The 16,842-nt window shown below is 41.0% G+C and overlaps 2 protein-coding genes across 2 annotated transcripts; both read right to left on the bottom strand.

The window, feature by feature from the left end:
- Nucleotides 1–801: 801 nt before the first annotated feature.
- LOC117418167 (synaptogyrin-3) lies at nt 802–13,445 on the bottom strand. The gene is made up of 4 exons (XM_034030829.3): nt 13,024–13,445; nt 7,644–7,878; nt 5,211–5,356; nt 802–3,473 (listed from the first exon to the last, which is right to left on the bottom strand). Exons 1-4 carry the CDS (start codon nt 13,210–13,212, stop codon nt 3,261–3,263), a joined length of 783 nt encoding a protein of 260 aa, XP_033886720.1. The 5' UTR covers nt 13,213–13,445; the 3' UTR covers nt 802–3,260.
- An 806-nt stretch (nt 13,446–14,251) lies between these two features.
- On the bottom strand, nt 14,252–16,809 carry LOC117418092 (FAD-linked sulfhydryl oxidase ALR). Its single transcript, XM_034030674.3, has 3 exons — nt 16,525–16,809; nt 16,085–16,299; nt 14,252–15,888 (listed from the first exon to the last, which is right to left on the bottom strand). Exons 1-3 carry the CDS (start codon nt 16,732–16,734, stop codon nt 15,726–15,728), a joined length of 588 nt encoding a protein of 195 aa, XP_033886565.2. The 5' UTR covers nt 16,735–16,809; the 3' UTR covers nt 14,252–15,725.
- Between the last annotated feature and the right edge of the window lie 33 nt (nt 16,810–16,842).

Raw genomic sequence — 16,842 nt, 5'->3', positions numbered from 1 at the left:
GCAGGTTTGCACCATTAGACGCTACTGTGTTGTCAGTTATTTTCTAGCATATCCTCTGCTAATACACTTCAAGGTTACAGGGGACAGTTGACAGAACAGTTAAAAGTAAGCAAATTCAGTATCACTTTCATACTCAAGAGTTTGTTCTCTTATTTGCTTCTGCTTAACTAAATTAACTTTTTTTTAAAGCAGACAAATGCTTGTGCATCTATTTGTTGAAATCTGAAAAATAACTTTGTACTGTTGATTTCTCTAAAAGCGGTGAGCTCTTTCACAGTGCGAGTGAATTTCCACTTCAAGGTGTCGTCATTCAGTGTATTTTGTAAGAGAGACCAATCTTCTTTTTTCATGCATTTTCTTGTATAAGAGTTCCTTACAAGGACCACACATGCATGCTTAGTGATTTTTACATGTATTGAAAATTTAGAGGAGACTTGTGTTATAAACATTAACCAATTACAAAACTAGTCATTCAGAACAAATATGCTAAACCCTTTCCTGTTGCAGTAACAATGCAGCATTTTCATTAACTGCAAACCATTGATCCAAGGATGAAAGTGTTTAGCTTCTGAGCTGACTAGACTTTAGTGAAAGTCTGCAACCTGCAAAATACTCTCCAGAAATCCCAGCTGCTCCGTGCTGCTTGCGTTACACATTCCAGCACTATAGATTTGATATTTCTTCATATTTAACCATGCAGCGATTGTGGGTTAAAACACAGACACTTAATAAGTCTCTGTATTGATTGGCCTTTGTCAATTCCAGCACATAAGTTGTATAATTAAAACAGTTGCTCGTGTATTAAAAACATTACACTTTATTTTAAATGTCAGGAAAGACTATTTTGATTCAAACAAATTCCATAAGATGTACACAGGTGATTTGCTAACAGTACCATTACAGAACATGGACCAGTATAATTTAAATAGAGATGGAGCTGAAAAACAAATGTATAATAATGACAAATTCGAAATTAAAGGTCACACTGATGCCAGAAAAGTGGTCCAAGAAGTATTTTAACAGGAGTGCATTATCAGTACAAGAAACACAACAGAGTGTGAACACTTTAATAAACAAGAGTCCATAAATATATATTGAATTACAACCAGTATCACTTTGTGTACAATATCATTAAAGATGCGCTACCACAGGTATTAAACACTATGCACTGTTAACATTAACTCCCAGTCCTTACCCACTGCTCCCCCTTAGGATTGTCTCAAAAGTTTTGACAGGACTTCAACAAAAAGTACAACCCTGGAAATAGCCTGTATTAAAAGGCCTCAAATCATGAAATGTTGTGAAGAAGTGGGACCTGTACTTTTTGATTCATACTGCATTTGTAATCTTAATACTTTTAATGTAAACATTTGCTGATCTTAACTGTACAAGGTATTCCTTAGCTATTGAATACATGTTTACCATACATAAATAATAATAATAATTAAGCTAATTTAAAAGCAGCCTCGTCTCTGTTTAAAAATGTTTTACCGCACATGCTATCGGATGCAGGTCTCAAGGTAATGTCACAAGATTTTCTTGTGATTCTACAGTACGATATTAACAGGATATATTCCCGACCGACGTCACTGCTACTGGAGTCTCAGCAAAGTGGACGGTTTGAAGAAAAGGGCTGTAAAATCAAATCTCGTCTGATCCACATAATGAGATTTAACACAAAGGCAAACTGAAGTTAAGGTAGAGAAGGCGGCAATATGAAAAAAATGTGTGCATTTTTTTTAAAACCGCAGCAATGCAATAGTTAGAATGGCAAGACCTTGTTATATTGTCACATTTGTATTTTTTTTTTCTTGTCCTGTATTACGCTGCATAGTGTTTCCAAACTTTTGAGAAGATCCCTTTTGATAGAAGCTGTTTAAAAACATATTTCTGCATTTAAAACAATGTAGGCATGGTGTGCTTGCATTCACATTGGTACAAGTTTCACTTTCTAACACTACTTACAGCACTACGTCCTATAGATTAACAGGGAATAACACTATACACTTTTTTCTTCTTACCAACTAATACACAGGTCATTGATTTTGCACTAGAAGCAGTAAAGGTATGAAAAAACACTTAACAAATCTTTATCTACAGTACAATGAAGTCTCTTTCTGCTGCATTGAGTTCCTACCCAGTGCTCTCACTGAAGAAGGGTCATTTAAAACACAGGCTAGGAAGTACAGCTCTGGTATTAAACTGAACTCCAAAACAAAATGCTGACCTCCTGCTTACTGTCATCATTTATGTGCGAAGGTTTTTTTAACAGATTTTACTGACACACGTTTACAGCAATGAATCTTATAGCAAGCCTCTTCCAGTTCCAAGTGATCATCCTTACCCTTGAAGATTTTATTTAACACTTAATAAAATTCATTTTGATCAGTTTTTAGCATCTTTTAATTCCTCGTGGAATCTATATTATCACACAAATAAATATACCATGTAACATGGGTGTGGTGCTGCATGTTTCTGATTTATTTCAATAACAGATTCCTAAGCATACATGGGTATTGCAGTCTTTAAGTTTGCATTATTTTTTGCATTGGCATTTCAAATTTAAATCAGGGTTCTTAAATCTGCAAACCCCAATGAGTTTCACAATCAGGACAGATTCATTAACGAATGCAATACTGTCACAGAAATAAGGCAACTGCGCACACAGCACGTGACGTTTATCCACACGCCCACACCACCAAACAGCAGAACCGTCAGGACACCAAACCGTGTGGAACTGCTTCATTTCTATGGCACCCCTCCCTTTGCATGTGTTTAAATTGAGCATGTTGCAGTTTTTCAAGCGGTATGTTTAGCCAATTAACCTGCAGCAATAGACAGAAGCGGCAGGATCTGATCTGGTTGTGATGAAACCCCATTACTTCTTCCTGTAAGACTTGGCTATTTATAATGAAAAAAGAAGACAGAGAGAGAGAGAGAGCTACTATTGAAACAAGAAGTGAAGGGATCAGGCTTGTTACCAACACTTGTCACTACACAGGCCCGGACTCAGAGGGAACACTAGACTTTATGGACATCACTTACCCAAACTAGAACCTACCTACCTATCAGAACAAAGATGAAAATACAACCAGCATACTGACCCTGTACAGAGGTCACAACTATCTATAAACACTGTAAGCCCATTAGTGATAGGCCACATCAGAATTGACTTCATGTTACACTTGGCAGCGATCCACCCAACGCACGCCACTGCACCGCGGACGGATCGGTTGCGTGTTTACACGGCTTGGCGAGTCCTAGTAGGTTGGCACCTGGAAGCCCTTGGGGCCGCTGTCCAGGCTCTCGGTGAACGGCGGGCTCTGGTAGGTGTCTGCAGTCTCCATGCCGCTGCCTGTTGGGTAGCCAGGGTAGGGCTCCACATTGGGAATACCCTCGATGTTCTCCGTGGTGAAGAGGGACATGTCTGTGCCCAAGCGGTATCTCTGGAGCGCCTTCACAGTGAGGCCAGCCTTTTAATAAGAGTAACAGGGTAAGTAAAGTACGCAGGGTGCACTAGAGATGGGCTCAGATTTGTTACATAGCTGTTAGGTCAGGGGTGTCCAATCCCGGCCCTGGAGGGTGATTTCACTCCAGGTTTAACAGGTAAAATGATCTGATGAACTACTTCAGGGTCTGGATGGAGGTTTTTAATTGGTTTAGTTAAACAATTTAGAACAGGGTTGGAACAAAGACCAGGAGTGGAAGCGTCAGTTGTAAGCTCCCTGTGTGAGGGTTGTAGCAGCTCTGCGTTTGAGAAATAGTGAAAATGTTACAGAGCACAAGCTTCATCCTGAAAAAGATCAATGGCTGTTGGAACATATTACTTGCTAAAAACGGCTCATAATTATGATCTTGTCAACCCAGAGGCCTTACAAGCAAGCCGTTTCGAAAATGGATGAACTTTGCTTTTAAATATTAACAAGGTGCTTTGGCGTAAGGCTAGGGATTGCAGATTCGAACAGCTATGTGGCAAAGTACTGAGCTGTTCTGTTATTTCTTTAGGTTAATATGACATTCAATCACAAAGTTAGAAAGTAGTTAGAAAGCCCCTTTGTATGTCTATTGCTAGGGGTGCACTATCAAAACAAGCATCAATGTCATATGTTTTTATATGAACCCATGTATGGAATGGCCATATACATCCCATTGTGATACAACATATGCACATATATGGCCATTAAATACATGGTTATATATATTCACTAAGCTTTAGCTCATCATGAGTATCTTGACTGCTTTTGAATAAAACGCAGTTTGAAAGTCAAGACACTTTCTAAAGTTTCTTAGCTATCAGACTGCTTTTTATTCATTAAAATAGACTTTGATGAACTCACAGCTGAAAGCTTATACGGTATATGAGGAAGAAAAAGGACACATTCACATTCTGTTCATCGAAGCATTTACCGGTGAAGTATCTGACCTATGTATCTGCAATTAGGGCTTTGCTTTTCTGTAGACGGTAAGTTTTACCATCGAACAATCTGTTTAATAATTAACGGGCTGCTGCTGATAAATAGTGATATTTCCTGTGAGCATGCAGGTTTACTGCTCGCTATGCAGCACGGAGCAGCAGGAACTGGCCGATGTGAGACACTGACTGCATAGCGTGGATCACAACCTGAATAAAATCCTATAGCCATCGGTCATTGGAAGTGCTTCAGTTTAGGTATTCAATTTAAAATAACTGGGGGGACACACTCCCGCTTTGAGGAATAATGAAGGCGTGGAAGAAAAAAAAAAAAAAATCTCTTGCAAATGCGAAATGATAACAGCAGGGGGTAGAGAGCAGCAGTGTTCCCTGCTCATGCGGTCAGCTCAGGGGCAGGACGTGCCTTCACCCTGGCTGTAATCCAGCAGCATTACTGTGCAAAAAGGAACCTCTCTTGCTGGATCCCCAGCAAGAGACTGATGCATTCCAATCAACCCAGCGAGCAGAGGAAGGTACAGAAATAGAAGCCCCCTTATCAATCAATGTGCCTGCTACCACACTATAGACTGGCTTCCTGTGCAGCAGGTATTAGGACCCTTCTGAACTGTGTGTGTGGTGGGATCCTAATACCTGATGCGCAGGAACAGAGACAGCAACACATCCAGGTGTCTGACTTAACAGCGGGGTTGTCATCCGATACAGGAGTTCTACGGAGGAATCATCTATAAAGCACAGTTTAAACGATGTGGCCCCATGCTGTCCGGACAGAGATACCCACCCAGGAGACGATGGAGAAGAAGGAGAAGGCAATGGCGGCCCTGGCTGCGTCGGCCCCCTGGTTCAGAGGCAGCTCGTCGGACGAGGTGCGCTGCCACTGGTTGGCCAGGAAGCAGAATCCCACGAACCACAGGAACGTACAGAAACCTGAAACACAAAGAAGCCAGCTCACACCTGGGGGAGGAGGAACCACCGGGACGCCAGGTCTGCACAACACAGTGATTCTGAACAAGGCAGCTGGGAAATCAAAGCCAGAGTCACCCCAATCTTAAACTGCTACCTCGTTCTGTGGGTTTTAAATTGAACAGTGCTGATCGCCAAGTACCACAGATTCAACCCTTTTACATATACCAGGCATTGATAGTATGCAATCATTAAAAACTCTGTCAGTGTTACAGTATAAAGTAAAGCTAGCAATGTTCTACTTCTAGTAAAGGAGAAGCACAAATCAGACAGTGTTCCAATGCTTCCAGCTACTTGTCTTATGTTTCACTAGCTACTGAATAATGAAACAGATGTCTAGAGAGTGTGTATGATTGCTGACATGCAAGCACTGCTGTACAAGCAGCTGGGGTAACAGGTTAAGAGGTATGGAATTCTCTCGCTACCTACAATCAGCTCTCTCTGTCAGTTTTTTTATATATCCTCCTTCTGCTGCAAGTAGTGGAATGAACATGCCACTCATTCCCAAAGAGCGAGGCAGTAGGAGGGAGCTTGTGGAAGCCGGTGTCCTTTCAGCTCACACTATCTTTGAGGAGTGCAAACAAACAGCACCTGCTCTCTGATTAAACAGACAAGCTCTCCCATGGAAAGAATCTAGTAAACAGACACACGGGAATCACACTGCACTGAAAACTGGACGTGAATGAGGAGCATGCACCTTTAAATAGATAATAGAACAGAATAGAATAGAATCAAGGTCATATCCATCTTTCCCACAGAAGGTATAGCCAGCTTTCTGAAGACTAGAAAGTCTGGCCTTTCCACTTTGTACTTGCAAAGCTTTGGAGAATTTCCTGGTGGAGCCACATTTTTCAGCTGGTTCCAGTAACTCGTTATCTGTATGTTTTATGGGAACTGCATTCTCTCTAATTGTTTTTAAGGCAACGTGCCAATCTCATAACAACAACAACAAAATTACAGGGGGGGGGGGGACTAACCCACACCCAGCACCAGTGTGCAGTGGAGATACAGCCATCAGTGACACAGTATCAGTGTGGATGCTATTACAGTGACAGTATCAGTGTGCAGTGGAGATACAGCCATCAGTGACACAGTATCAGTGTGCAGTGGAGATACAGCCATCGGTGACACAGTATCAGTGTGGATGCTATTACAGTGACAGTATCAGTGTGCAGTGGAGATACAGCCATCAGTGACACAGTATCAGTGTGGATGCTATTACAGTGACAGTATCAGTGTGCAGTGGAGATACAGCCATCAGTGACACAGTATCAGTGTGCAGTGTGGATGCTATCACAGTATCAGTGTGCAGTATGGATGCTATCACAGTATCAGTGTGCAGTGTGGATGCTATCACAGTATCAGTGTGCAGTGTGCAGTGGGGATGCTATTACAGTGACAGTATCAGTGTGCAGTGTGGATGCTATCACAGTATCAGTGTGCAGTGGGGATGCTATTACAGTGACAGTATCAGCGTGCAGTGTGGATGCTATCACAGTATCAGTGTGCAGTGTGCAGTGTGGATGCTATCACAGTATCAGCGTGCAGTGGGGATGCTATCACAGTATCAGTGTGCAGTGTGCAGTGGGGATGCTATTACAGTGACAGTATCAGTGTGCAGTGTGGATGCTATCACAGTATCAGTGTGCAGTGTGCAGTGGGGATGCTATTACAGTGACAGTATCAGTGTGCAGTGTGGATGCTATCACAGTATCAGTGTGCAGTGTGGATGCTATCACAGTATCAGTGTGCAGTGTGGATGCTATCACAGTATCAGTGTGCAGTGGGGATGCTATCACAGTATCAGTGTGCAGTGTGCAGTGGGGATGCTATTACAGTGACAGTATCAGTGTGCAGTGTGGATGCTATCACAGGGACCCTGCTGCCCAGACTTTTCAACAACCCCTCCTATGATAAAAGAAAGAGGGTGTGACTGGCAGAGATGGAAGTCACATTGTTACATCATTGAAATGGAAGGGGGAAGGCTATTCAATGCTAATACTAAGGACTGAGGACAAATTCAAAGTAAACTCCAAGCCAGGTAAAGGGCACATTTAGAGAAAGAGTATAATAAATCAGCACAACACAGACCCTCCGCAAAGGAAATGCTTCAAAATAATCTATTTCAAGCAACTAAAATACAGCAGGAAAAATGTCCACTTTCCATCAGAGAGTTTAATGGCAGCCAGGTATAGGTTCTCTGTTTAAAAAGGCTGTGAAATGTAATGAACAGGAATGTTTAAATGAATACCTGTGAAGCCCAGCTCTGCTAGCACTGCCCGCTTCCTGTCCTTCACGCTGCTGATCTGGGGGAAATAAATGTCCAGGAGGAAGAAGAACATGGAAGCAAAAAACGCTGCCACCCCGATGGTAATCCCGTAATTGCAGGCATTGTCGTTCTGGTTGAAAACACAGTGCAGTATGTTGCTGTGACTGTTCACGTAGCCTTCGTTCACTATGGATCCAAACACGACAATAGAGAAAATCTGCAACAGGAAAAGGAGAAGCTTGTTTAGTGTGCTGGAAGACTCTCAATTCCCCATTGTGCAAATACCACCAGCGAGCCTGCCAGGTGGAGTATCTGGGGAATCACAAGATGTGGTACCGACTTCCCTTTTTAATTTTGAAATGAAACAAATATATTTTTCTTTGCTTGAAAGGTTGATTCAGGTAGTGTATGTAAAATCTGCAGTCATAACTGCAGTGGTAACTGAAATCCTTTTCTACCACAATCAGGTTCAATAAAAACCTTATGGCCTTGGTGCACTAGCCATTTTTTAAGGCAATTGTCAGCAGCAGTGGTCACCAGCAACACAACAGTAATAGCAATCACAGGTTTAGCCAGACTGCATCAGTGCCTTTGCATTGCCAGCGCATTGTCCTCCAAGCACCTCTCGTTCAATGATAGAAACTGCAGAGGTCCTAGTATTTTGGCGATGCTCTTTTCATTGTATTGTTATAGTGTTTAATGATGACAGTAACATGGTCAGCAATAAATCACCACAAGGGTTTCTGTATACAGAGGTAAAAGATGCCAGTATTCAGAGTAATAAACTACCCCTGTATGTGAATGTTTCCTGGTTGGCCCATCCAGTGGAAGAATGACAAACTGTCTGTGACACAAGAAGATCATGCTCTCCACATGCAGACAGCCTGTAGCTCCACAGGCAGCGGGGTTTCGCAGTGTTGGACACTGTCCCCACTGCTCTGCTTGTGTTTAGTAACAGGGGGTCTTTAAAATGCTTTAATTCACACTTGGGTATGAGCAGCAGGGTGCTTTTAGAATCACTGTGTTAAAAACATTGAGAAAAAAGAAAAACAACAACTCAGACCCTGAGAAGCCAATAATGTTTGTACGGCACATTCTGTTCCAAATATGCGACTCGAGACTTGTGTGAGAGATGACTCAAGTCTATTTTGGGATGCAGAGCACTTACCTACTTTTACAAACAAGTAGGAGTGCATTTTGGTACTACATATATTTTGCTTTAAAACGAAACATATTACAGTATAAAGATCTGCTTTGCTATTTACAGCATACACATAAACAGGGTGCATGGGAGGCTGCGTTTCCTCTTCAGTAAGCAACAGCAGCATCGTGTGCAAAGCAGCTGGGTATTTTTGAATTCTAATCCTAAACCATAACAATGAATACCAATAGAAATAATAAAAATAAAAAACTCAAATCTAAAATAATAATAATGGGAAATTCTGTATGCAATTAGGAAATGGCACACTGGGTGAGGAGAAGCTGTTCGTTTCATCACAAATCAATGTATTGACAAATCAACTAATTCCTCTGGTTGATAGCGGTGTTTAGGCATGACAGATCACCAGAAGCCAATTAGAGGATCGTGGCTCACGTGCTGTTCAAAGGAGCGGGTCCCTTGAGGACAGTAAAGGATATTAGAGCTGTGCAAAACTGTTAGTCGTTTACAAACCTGCACTGCAGCCATTCTGCATGCAACTAAGTGCTGTTATGTGCCTCCTATGTCATTCCCTATTACAGTTGATAAAACATTCATTGTAATATATATATATATATATATATATATATATATATATATATATATATATATATATATATATACACACCATAGTAAAACTTGAAGAAGGTTCAATTGAGACTGACCTCTTCTGTAAACCTACTGACATGCACCAGTATTTACACATGTCCTCTGCACATCCGATACACACTAAAAGGGCAATCCCAAAGGGTCTAGGAATAAGAATACGAAGAATATGCTCAAAAGAAAGTGACTATGTAAAACAAAGAAATGTATTCAAAAAAGAGGATACAAAGAAAGAATTATAGAGACGGAGTTAAGAAAAGTGGATAAACTAAAAAGAGATCTAGTAGATTATAAAAATAGAGATAAAAAGGTCAAAAGAGTCCCATTAGTAATGATTTACTATAAACTTGTGCCTAATATTTCTAAGATAGTTTGGAAACACTTGAAGATTCTACATAATTCCGAAAAATTGAAAAAAGTATTTCCTGGGGCCCCAGTTGTAGCATTTAAAAGAGAAGCTAATTTAGGTGATATTTTAGTTCACAGTAAACATAAAAGAATAATTGACAGAATAGGTTCTACAAATACTTGCACTAGTACATGTAAACTATACATGGACAAAAGTAAAAAAATATATATATAATTAAACATAAGAACAACACATATCCACTAAAAACTAATACCTACTGTAAAAATAGCAGTGTTGTTTATGGAATAGACTGTGAAAAATGTGATGAAATCAAATATGTTATATAGTAGTTGTCATGCCGTCAAAAATCTATAAATAGGCCACCTCCAATGTTTTGATTCAAACACATGCTCCCTTGAGAAAGGTATGTACAACACATCGAAACGTTGGGCAGCTGGCTCTTTGAGCTAATATGTCATCAGAGAAGGTCTCAGTGCTTCCGTGCTATCCAACTGGTGGCAATTAAAAGAGAAGCAATCTGGAGATGAAATGGAATTGGCAGTGTGCTTTTATAGCTGCGGGACTCTGCAAATAATGCGACGTGAATCAGACCGGCGTCTTGGTTACCAGGGCGACGGCAGGAAAAAAAACTACAGCGGAGTGACGTCAGGCTTAGGGCTGCAGCGAGGCTCACTCGTCATATCTGATGAAACGTTAGGTGTTGTCTGACAGACGCCTGTGAAAAATAAAACCATTGTGCAGCGCCCTCCCAGTGTGACCATTGATGACTCATCCCCCTGCATTTTGACCGAGCACAGCGGTACACATAACAACACACATCTTACTAAAACACAAAATAAAATAACTCCCTCTCTGTAATGCACATATAGTGAAGCAAAAAATGTAACTTTCCATGAATTAACCATGCATAAGCACCATGAAATCAACGCTGTATTTTTTACAAAAACAAACTAAAAAAAAAAGGTAACATTCTCACTAGCCTGGCTAAACAGCGGTCGGGAGTTCAGCGGGTTTGGAGAGGGGAAGAGGGAATGGGCTCGCCCAAGGTTTGGCTGCCGGAGCGGGGCTGAAGCGAAGCCGCAGCTCCTCTCGCAGCACAAAAGTAAATACATTAGTTAAGATAACCACGTAATAGGCCTATTTAGTTATAAAAACGAATGCTGAATAAGATGTCAGTGTTATAAAGTGCTTTTCTTCAGTTCAGATACTGTATCAAAAGGGAGAGACAGAAACAGACTGATAAGCTGTTTGCAGTTTGAACAACACGGTACTGTATTTATTGTAGAAATATTGCATGAATCACTTGTATAGGGAATTGGGGGACCTGTTGTAGGAGCGTTATATCCGAGGCGCGTATAACCGAGAGCATTATCGCACTGTATATTAAAACATTTCCAAATGGCTTGCACACTGATTACTTACTGTTTGTGGGTTATTAAATACTTCTTGAAACATACACATATCATTTCAAAGATATACCATGGCAATAGTTTCAGTGCTGTTACTCCAGTCACTGATTCATTAACGCATGGTTGTGTTTGTTTGTTTGTGTAAGGGAGTGCATTGAGATTGAGGAAGGGATCTTGAATTGAGATGCTTAGTTGTGTCTGGCCTGTGTGTTGTAACTGTAGCTGGTACATTGGGATAGCTGGCCTACATTATGGAAGAACAGTGCTGTGATTATCTGGGTACTTTTTTTAAAAGGGGGCATTCTGGAATTATTGTAATTTGCATCTGAGCAGCTGCTCCTTCAAGACCATCTCCTGTCAGTTACATTTCTGCTTGCTTCTCATGTGAAACTGAAACTTGTGGCTTAGAATGAGCTAATGTCAATCCTGAAGCTGGAATTCCCCATAGATAAACAATATGTAGCTGTTAAAGGGGACTTTTAAATGGGAAACTTCTTAGCAATTACCCCTTCAAAAGCTGGACTTTCCTAGACTTGCTTTATTATTCTTAATATTAATAATAATAAAAATAATAATAATAATAATAATAATAATAATAAACCAATTTGAACACATGTGTATGTATGTACTGTATGATTTCAAAATGCAGAACATTACAGCTATCCATACATCTATAAATCTCTTAAGTATATGTATAAACGATTGCATCCCCCTGCCCCCATATATATATATATATATATATATATATATATATATATATATATATATATATATATATATATATACACACACACACACACATACATACATGCACCTTAAACTAAAAAATAAGAAAACCACTATAGGTATACATGATCACACACAGCAAGGCCATCTCTTTATATGAAGATGCTCTGTTGAATGCAATAAGAGAGGGGCACTGGCTTGTGGTAAAGCTTGCTGTGTAGACAGCGGCCATTGCCAGTAAAGGGAAGAGAATGAAAAAGACGCAAATATGTGAAGCGGCTTGTCAGGATCTCCCTTTGAATTCGTTCGAGCGAGCAGATCGATGGGTTGGCAAAGCGGGCTGTAGCTGTCAAAACAGAATGGGTGGCGGGCTAGGCTGGGTGTCGGGGGAACGGCGAGGAATTTAACATTCTACAACTGTATTAGAAACATTAATGATTCGAAACAGGATCTCGCATGCAAATCCAAACTAAACCGAGGCGGGAGATCAAAATGTCACATTTCTCATCTGAAAGAAATACTGGAATGTACCTGTTTATTATTATTTTTTTTATTTTACAAATAATCACTTTCACCGCAACAGACAAATTAAATTAGATTTGCCCGAGTCAATAACAAGAGCAATACAGGAAAAGAGACTATGAGACAATAAACTAAAACAGACTGATCCCCACTAAATAAACCCTGATATTGCACAGATATTAACAGCGGCCAGTAGCTGCAATCAGAGCCTATTATAGTCTCTGCAGTTTTAGGCTGGTGTCGTTAGATCGTGATGATAATTGATTGAACCATCTTTGCATGAAATTGATACCAGTCTTAATACAAACAGGCTTTATTAAACAAAATATCTAGATTTTTTTTTTTCAAACGACAGTTCAAATATACATTAAGCTGTTTTTTTTTTTCTCAATTATGTATTTTATTTTTAAATGTATATTGTATTTGATAATGCCTGTTACTGCATGTAAAAAGGTTGCTGTTGTATACCCTTACTCCTAAAGGTTTGTTATAAAATAATATTTAACACATTTAAAAAAAATGCACCCTTACCCAAGATAGTATTCTGAGAACGGTCTGTGGCTGTTTGATAAAGGCGACGGGGTCGAAGGCGCCCCCAGCTCTACCGGCTCCGAAAGACCCTGTTCCTTCCATCTTTATTGTAGCTGCACCCAGCCTTGTTCTGCTTGTGAGAGCTTCGGGCTCGACTTTACTAGAGATAGATAGTGAGCTGGCGTGCATTCACATACACACCCACCCCTGCCTAACAGCGCCGCGCACAAGCCTAACGAGGGGAGCGCGCAGGGCAAGGGACCTTTAAACAGTGCGCGTTAACGCAGCAGCGGGGACGCGCGCAACAAGGAAAACGGCTTAAAAAAAAAACAAAATTCCTTCTACCCGCATGTGAACCGATTACCTGAATACTGGAGGGCAGCCAATTGTTAGTCTACTTCTAGCCGTCTGGAAATACAGCACCTACCACCCACCGCCTTGGCACACGAAACGTGAACGCGCCTGCAGACACATGCACACGCTTTTTTTCTGGATGTAAAAAAAATATTTTTTTTTTGCGGTGATGTGGTGGGCTATCGAGATCAGAAGCTTCTTAATCAACGAGCCAGCCAATGAAATTGGAGCTTTTTTTCCTCCCTCGCTCTTCCTCTCGACTGAACTCGTGACCGCGCATGGAAAACAGCAGGTGCCGGTTGATGGTGGGGTAATGATGATATTAGAGAGCAGAACCTAGAGGACATCTCTCCTTAAAGTATTCAAAGTGTAGCCATGTGGAAGTCCTAATTATATATTATATAATAGAAATCTCTTGGGAGCTTTTATGGACTGTCAGGTCACACATTTGTTGACGTTTTATTTACTTGAGTATTCAATGTTCAGTTATTACAGGGTGAATCATATGTCAGCTTTTAAATAGAATTGAAAACAATGCAAAATCCCCCAAAACCCAACTGCATTTCTTCATTAAGTCATAAGATATAACACTAACTGTATAACAATATAACACTAACTGTATAACAATATAACTCTGTAACACTAACTCTATAACAATATAACACTAACTCTATAACAATATAACTCTGTAACACTAACTCTATAACAATATAACACTAACTATAACAATATAACTCTGTAACACTAACTCTATAACACTATAACAATACAACACTAACTCTATAACACTATAACACTATAACAAGGACAATCTTGTTTATTTGTGGTACTGATGCCGGTACCCAATGTGGCCTAAAAAAGAAATGCTCAAATGTGACGTTGTTCAGCATCATATTTATTGTACAGTCCATTTAAAATCATGAATAATCACTCAGTCTCAGTTCCTCAGGTGACAATTCACATGTAATCATCACCACTGCAACCAGGAAGAAGCCAAACTCTGCAAGTCATCCTGGGTTAACTGAAGCGCTGGAAAAACCTGATCACCTTGCTTAGCAAGTCTTACAAACACTACGACCGAAGCTGCAGCGGGTCCATGTTGAACACTGCTCATCTGATCATTTTACCAGCTCTCAGCTAGCCTTATTGGCCAAGCCTGTATCACCAATCTTTTTGCCAGCTGCCTGGCCTGAGAGAGCCATTCCGCTCGTAACCCAAATACTCGACACAAGCTGTGAAAAGTAACCCCACTGCACCCTCTGCTGGTCATGGGAACAGATTCAATCTTAAAGCTGTCTACTGAATTTCTTATTGCAACTGCAGCCAAAATAAAGTCCTTCCTGTAAACAATGGGGCTTTTCATTTACCGGGGCCCTGATACTCTTCTAATTCTTACCAAGAGAAACCCCACGGGACTCACTGCTAGTGCCTGGTCTTCATCGCACTAGACATGTATCTGGAGGCTGCGTGGTCCCGTGGTTAAAGAAAAGGGCTTGTAACCAGGAGGTCCCCGGGTCAAATCCCACCTCAGACACTGACTCATTGTGTGACCCTGAGCAAGTCACTTAACCTCCTTGTGCTCCTTCCCTCGGGTGAGACGTAATTGTAAGTGACTCTGCAGCTGATACATAGTTCACACACCCTAGTCTCTGTAAATCGCCTCGGATAAAGGCATCTGCTAAATAAACAAATAATAATAATGTATCTTCATATATAACCGCTGCCCGCAGTACAGGTCCACATTGCACACCTTTGAACAGCATTGCTTGAAAACATAGTCCCAACAGTAAACTTGTGTTTTCTTTTCTTAAACGTATGAAGCACATTACATTGCAATCAAAAAGTAATTAAACACACACACACACACATTTTATATAACTTCCATATGCCTATATATATAGAAATTGTTACATTTTACAACAGAAAAAAATTGGAGTTATTCAAGCATATTCCTTCAGTCTTGTTTTAAAGACCCACTCAGAAAGGTTTGAAAAAAATTATGATCTTGATCCAAAGCTTCTAAGAGAGATGAGCATCATTAAGTAATTACTGTCTAGACATATGGAAACGATCAAATAACTCGAATTCGGAATGATCCGAATCACGTGGGTGATGGGGTGGGGACACTGCTTGGGATCCAGTTCAACACCTGACAGTTACACTAGCCCACATTTCACACGTGACAACAATTCCAGATATTACTATGACACTAAAACACATCACAAACCTCCAGGAAACGCATTGATCAAGCAAATACGTCTAAGATTTACATTGTAAAAACGTACACCTTTGTCATTCTGTGTCTTAAATAAAGGTCTGGGGTTCAGTGCTGCCAATTCCCTTTCTTGTTAATCACAAGACCCGTCCTTCCAGCCGTCCCTCCACCGCTCATCCACCTTGGCACAGTCGAACTCTGGTTTGCCGATGCGCACGTTGACATCATTATGAAGACGGCACATCCACTGGGAAAAACTGTTTCGGCTGGTGGTGTCTGGTTGATTTGATTTTAACCTGAAGGAAAGACATTTTAAAAACCGTTATAAAAAATTCTTTGAAATAAACGATTATAAGTAGGCGATTGGAAAACAGCCAAAATCCCTGGTCTTTCATCTCAGTAGCAAGAGCGATTTTGCCCCTACGCTTGCATTTTACACATCAGTTTGGAACATGTGTGTTCTTCACAGGAGAGCGCTATAGACATACTGACCTTGCTCGCAAGTCTTCAGCACACTCGTCGCAAGGAAAGAACTTTGAAAACAAGTTTACAAACTGCTTCATGTCCTGCTGCTGCGCGCCAGTGGGTGTGTCGGGGTAATAGGCTGCCATCGTGTGCAGGAAAGACCAGGTGCTCCTGCCCAGTTCTTCCCGGTCTAACGGGCATTCCACGGGCCTCTCCTTCTTCTCCTCGTCGAGCCGGCTCTCCTGCAGGGAGTTCAGGTGTAATCAGCAGGTGCAATAAGTCTTACACTACCAGACTACCTGACCGTGTTTTAATTTGGAAAACAGTATTGTGAATTGTTAATCTACACCCCGTATCGCGCATTTTGTATTATATTTATTCCACAAGCGGAAAATGGCAAAACTACTATGCAACGTTAGAAGCTGGCCGTGCATGATGCGACTAGTTTTGCAACATACGCAACGTACCTGTGTGGGTGTCTGCTTCCTCTGCTGTTTGATCCAGGATTTGAAATCCATGCACGCCCGGCACGGCTTCTTTTTCTGCTCGCCGGTTTTTTCAGACTGTTTACCTGCCGGTTCCCCGGTAGCAGCGCCCGGGATCGCAAACGGAAAACCTGCAAAAGGCGATGCCGAAGCTACCATGGAAGAAGGACTTTTGTCGCTGGGCGCAGCCATCTTGAAAACAAGCCGCTAAGACCGAAGGGAAATGTTGTAGGCGGTGTCTTTGGTCGTAAGGCTCCTATTGCAAAGCAGTTTCACCCATTCTAGTTTTTACAGCTAGCT

The sequence above is a fragment of the Acipenser ruthenus genome, chromosome 13, assembly GCF_902713425.1.
Source record: "Acipenser ruthenus chromosome 13, fAciRut3.2 maternal haplotype, whole genome shotgun sequence".
Lineage (NCBI taxonomy): Eukaryota > Metazoa > Chordata > Actinopteri > Acipenseriformes > Acipenseridae > Acipenser > Acipenser ruthenus.
This window is presented reverse-complemented; position numbering and strand designations above follow the sequence as displayed.

Bases quoted from the DNA above. Each gene is read 5' to 3' on its own strand.
- LOC117418167 (XM_034030829.3), bottom strand. From the start codon at position 13,212: ATGCACGCCAGCTCACTATCTATCTCTAGTAAAGTCGAGCCCGAAGCT. The intron at 7,879-13,023 runs GTAAGGGTGCAT...TTCCTGTTGCAG, and splicing joins TTCTCAGAATACTATCTTGG to ATTTTCTCTATTGTCGTGTT. The intron at 3,474-5,210 runs GTGGGTATCTCT...TCTTATTAAAAG, and splicing joins TCTTCTCCATCGTCTCCTGG to GCTGGCCTCACTGTGAAGGC.
- LOC117418092 (XM_034030674.3), bottom strand. From the start codon at position 16,734: ATGGCTGCGCCCAGCGACAAAAGTCCTTCTTCCATGGTAGCTTCGGCA. The intron at 16,300-16,524 runs GTACGTTGCGTA...AACTCCCTGCAG, and splicing joins GGAAGCAGACACCCACACAG to GAGAGCCGGCTCGACGAGGA. The intron at 15,889-16,084 runs GTCAGTATGTCT...TCTTTCCTTCAG, and splicing joins GCTGAAGACTTGCGAGCAAG to GTTAAAATCAAATCAACCAG.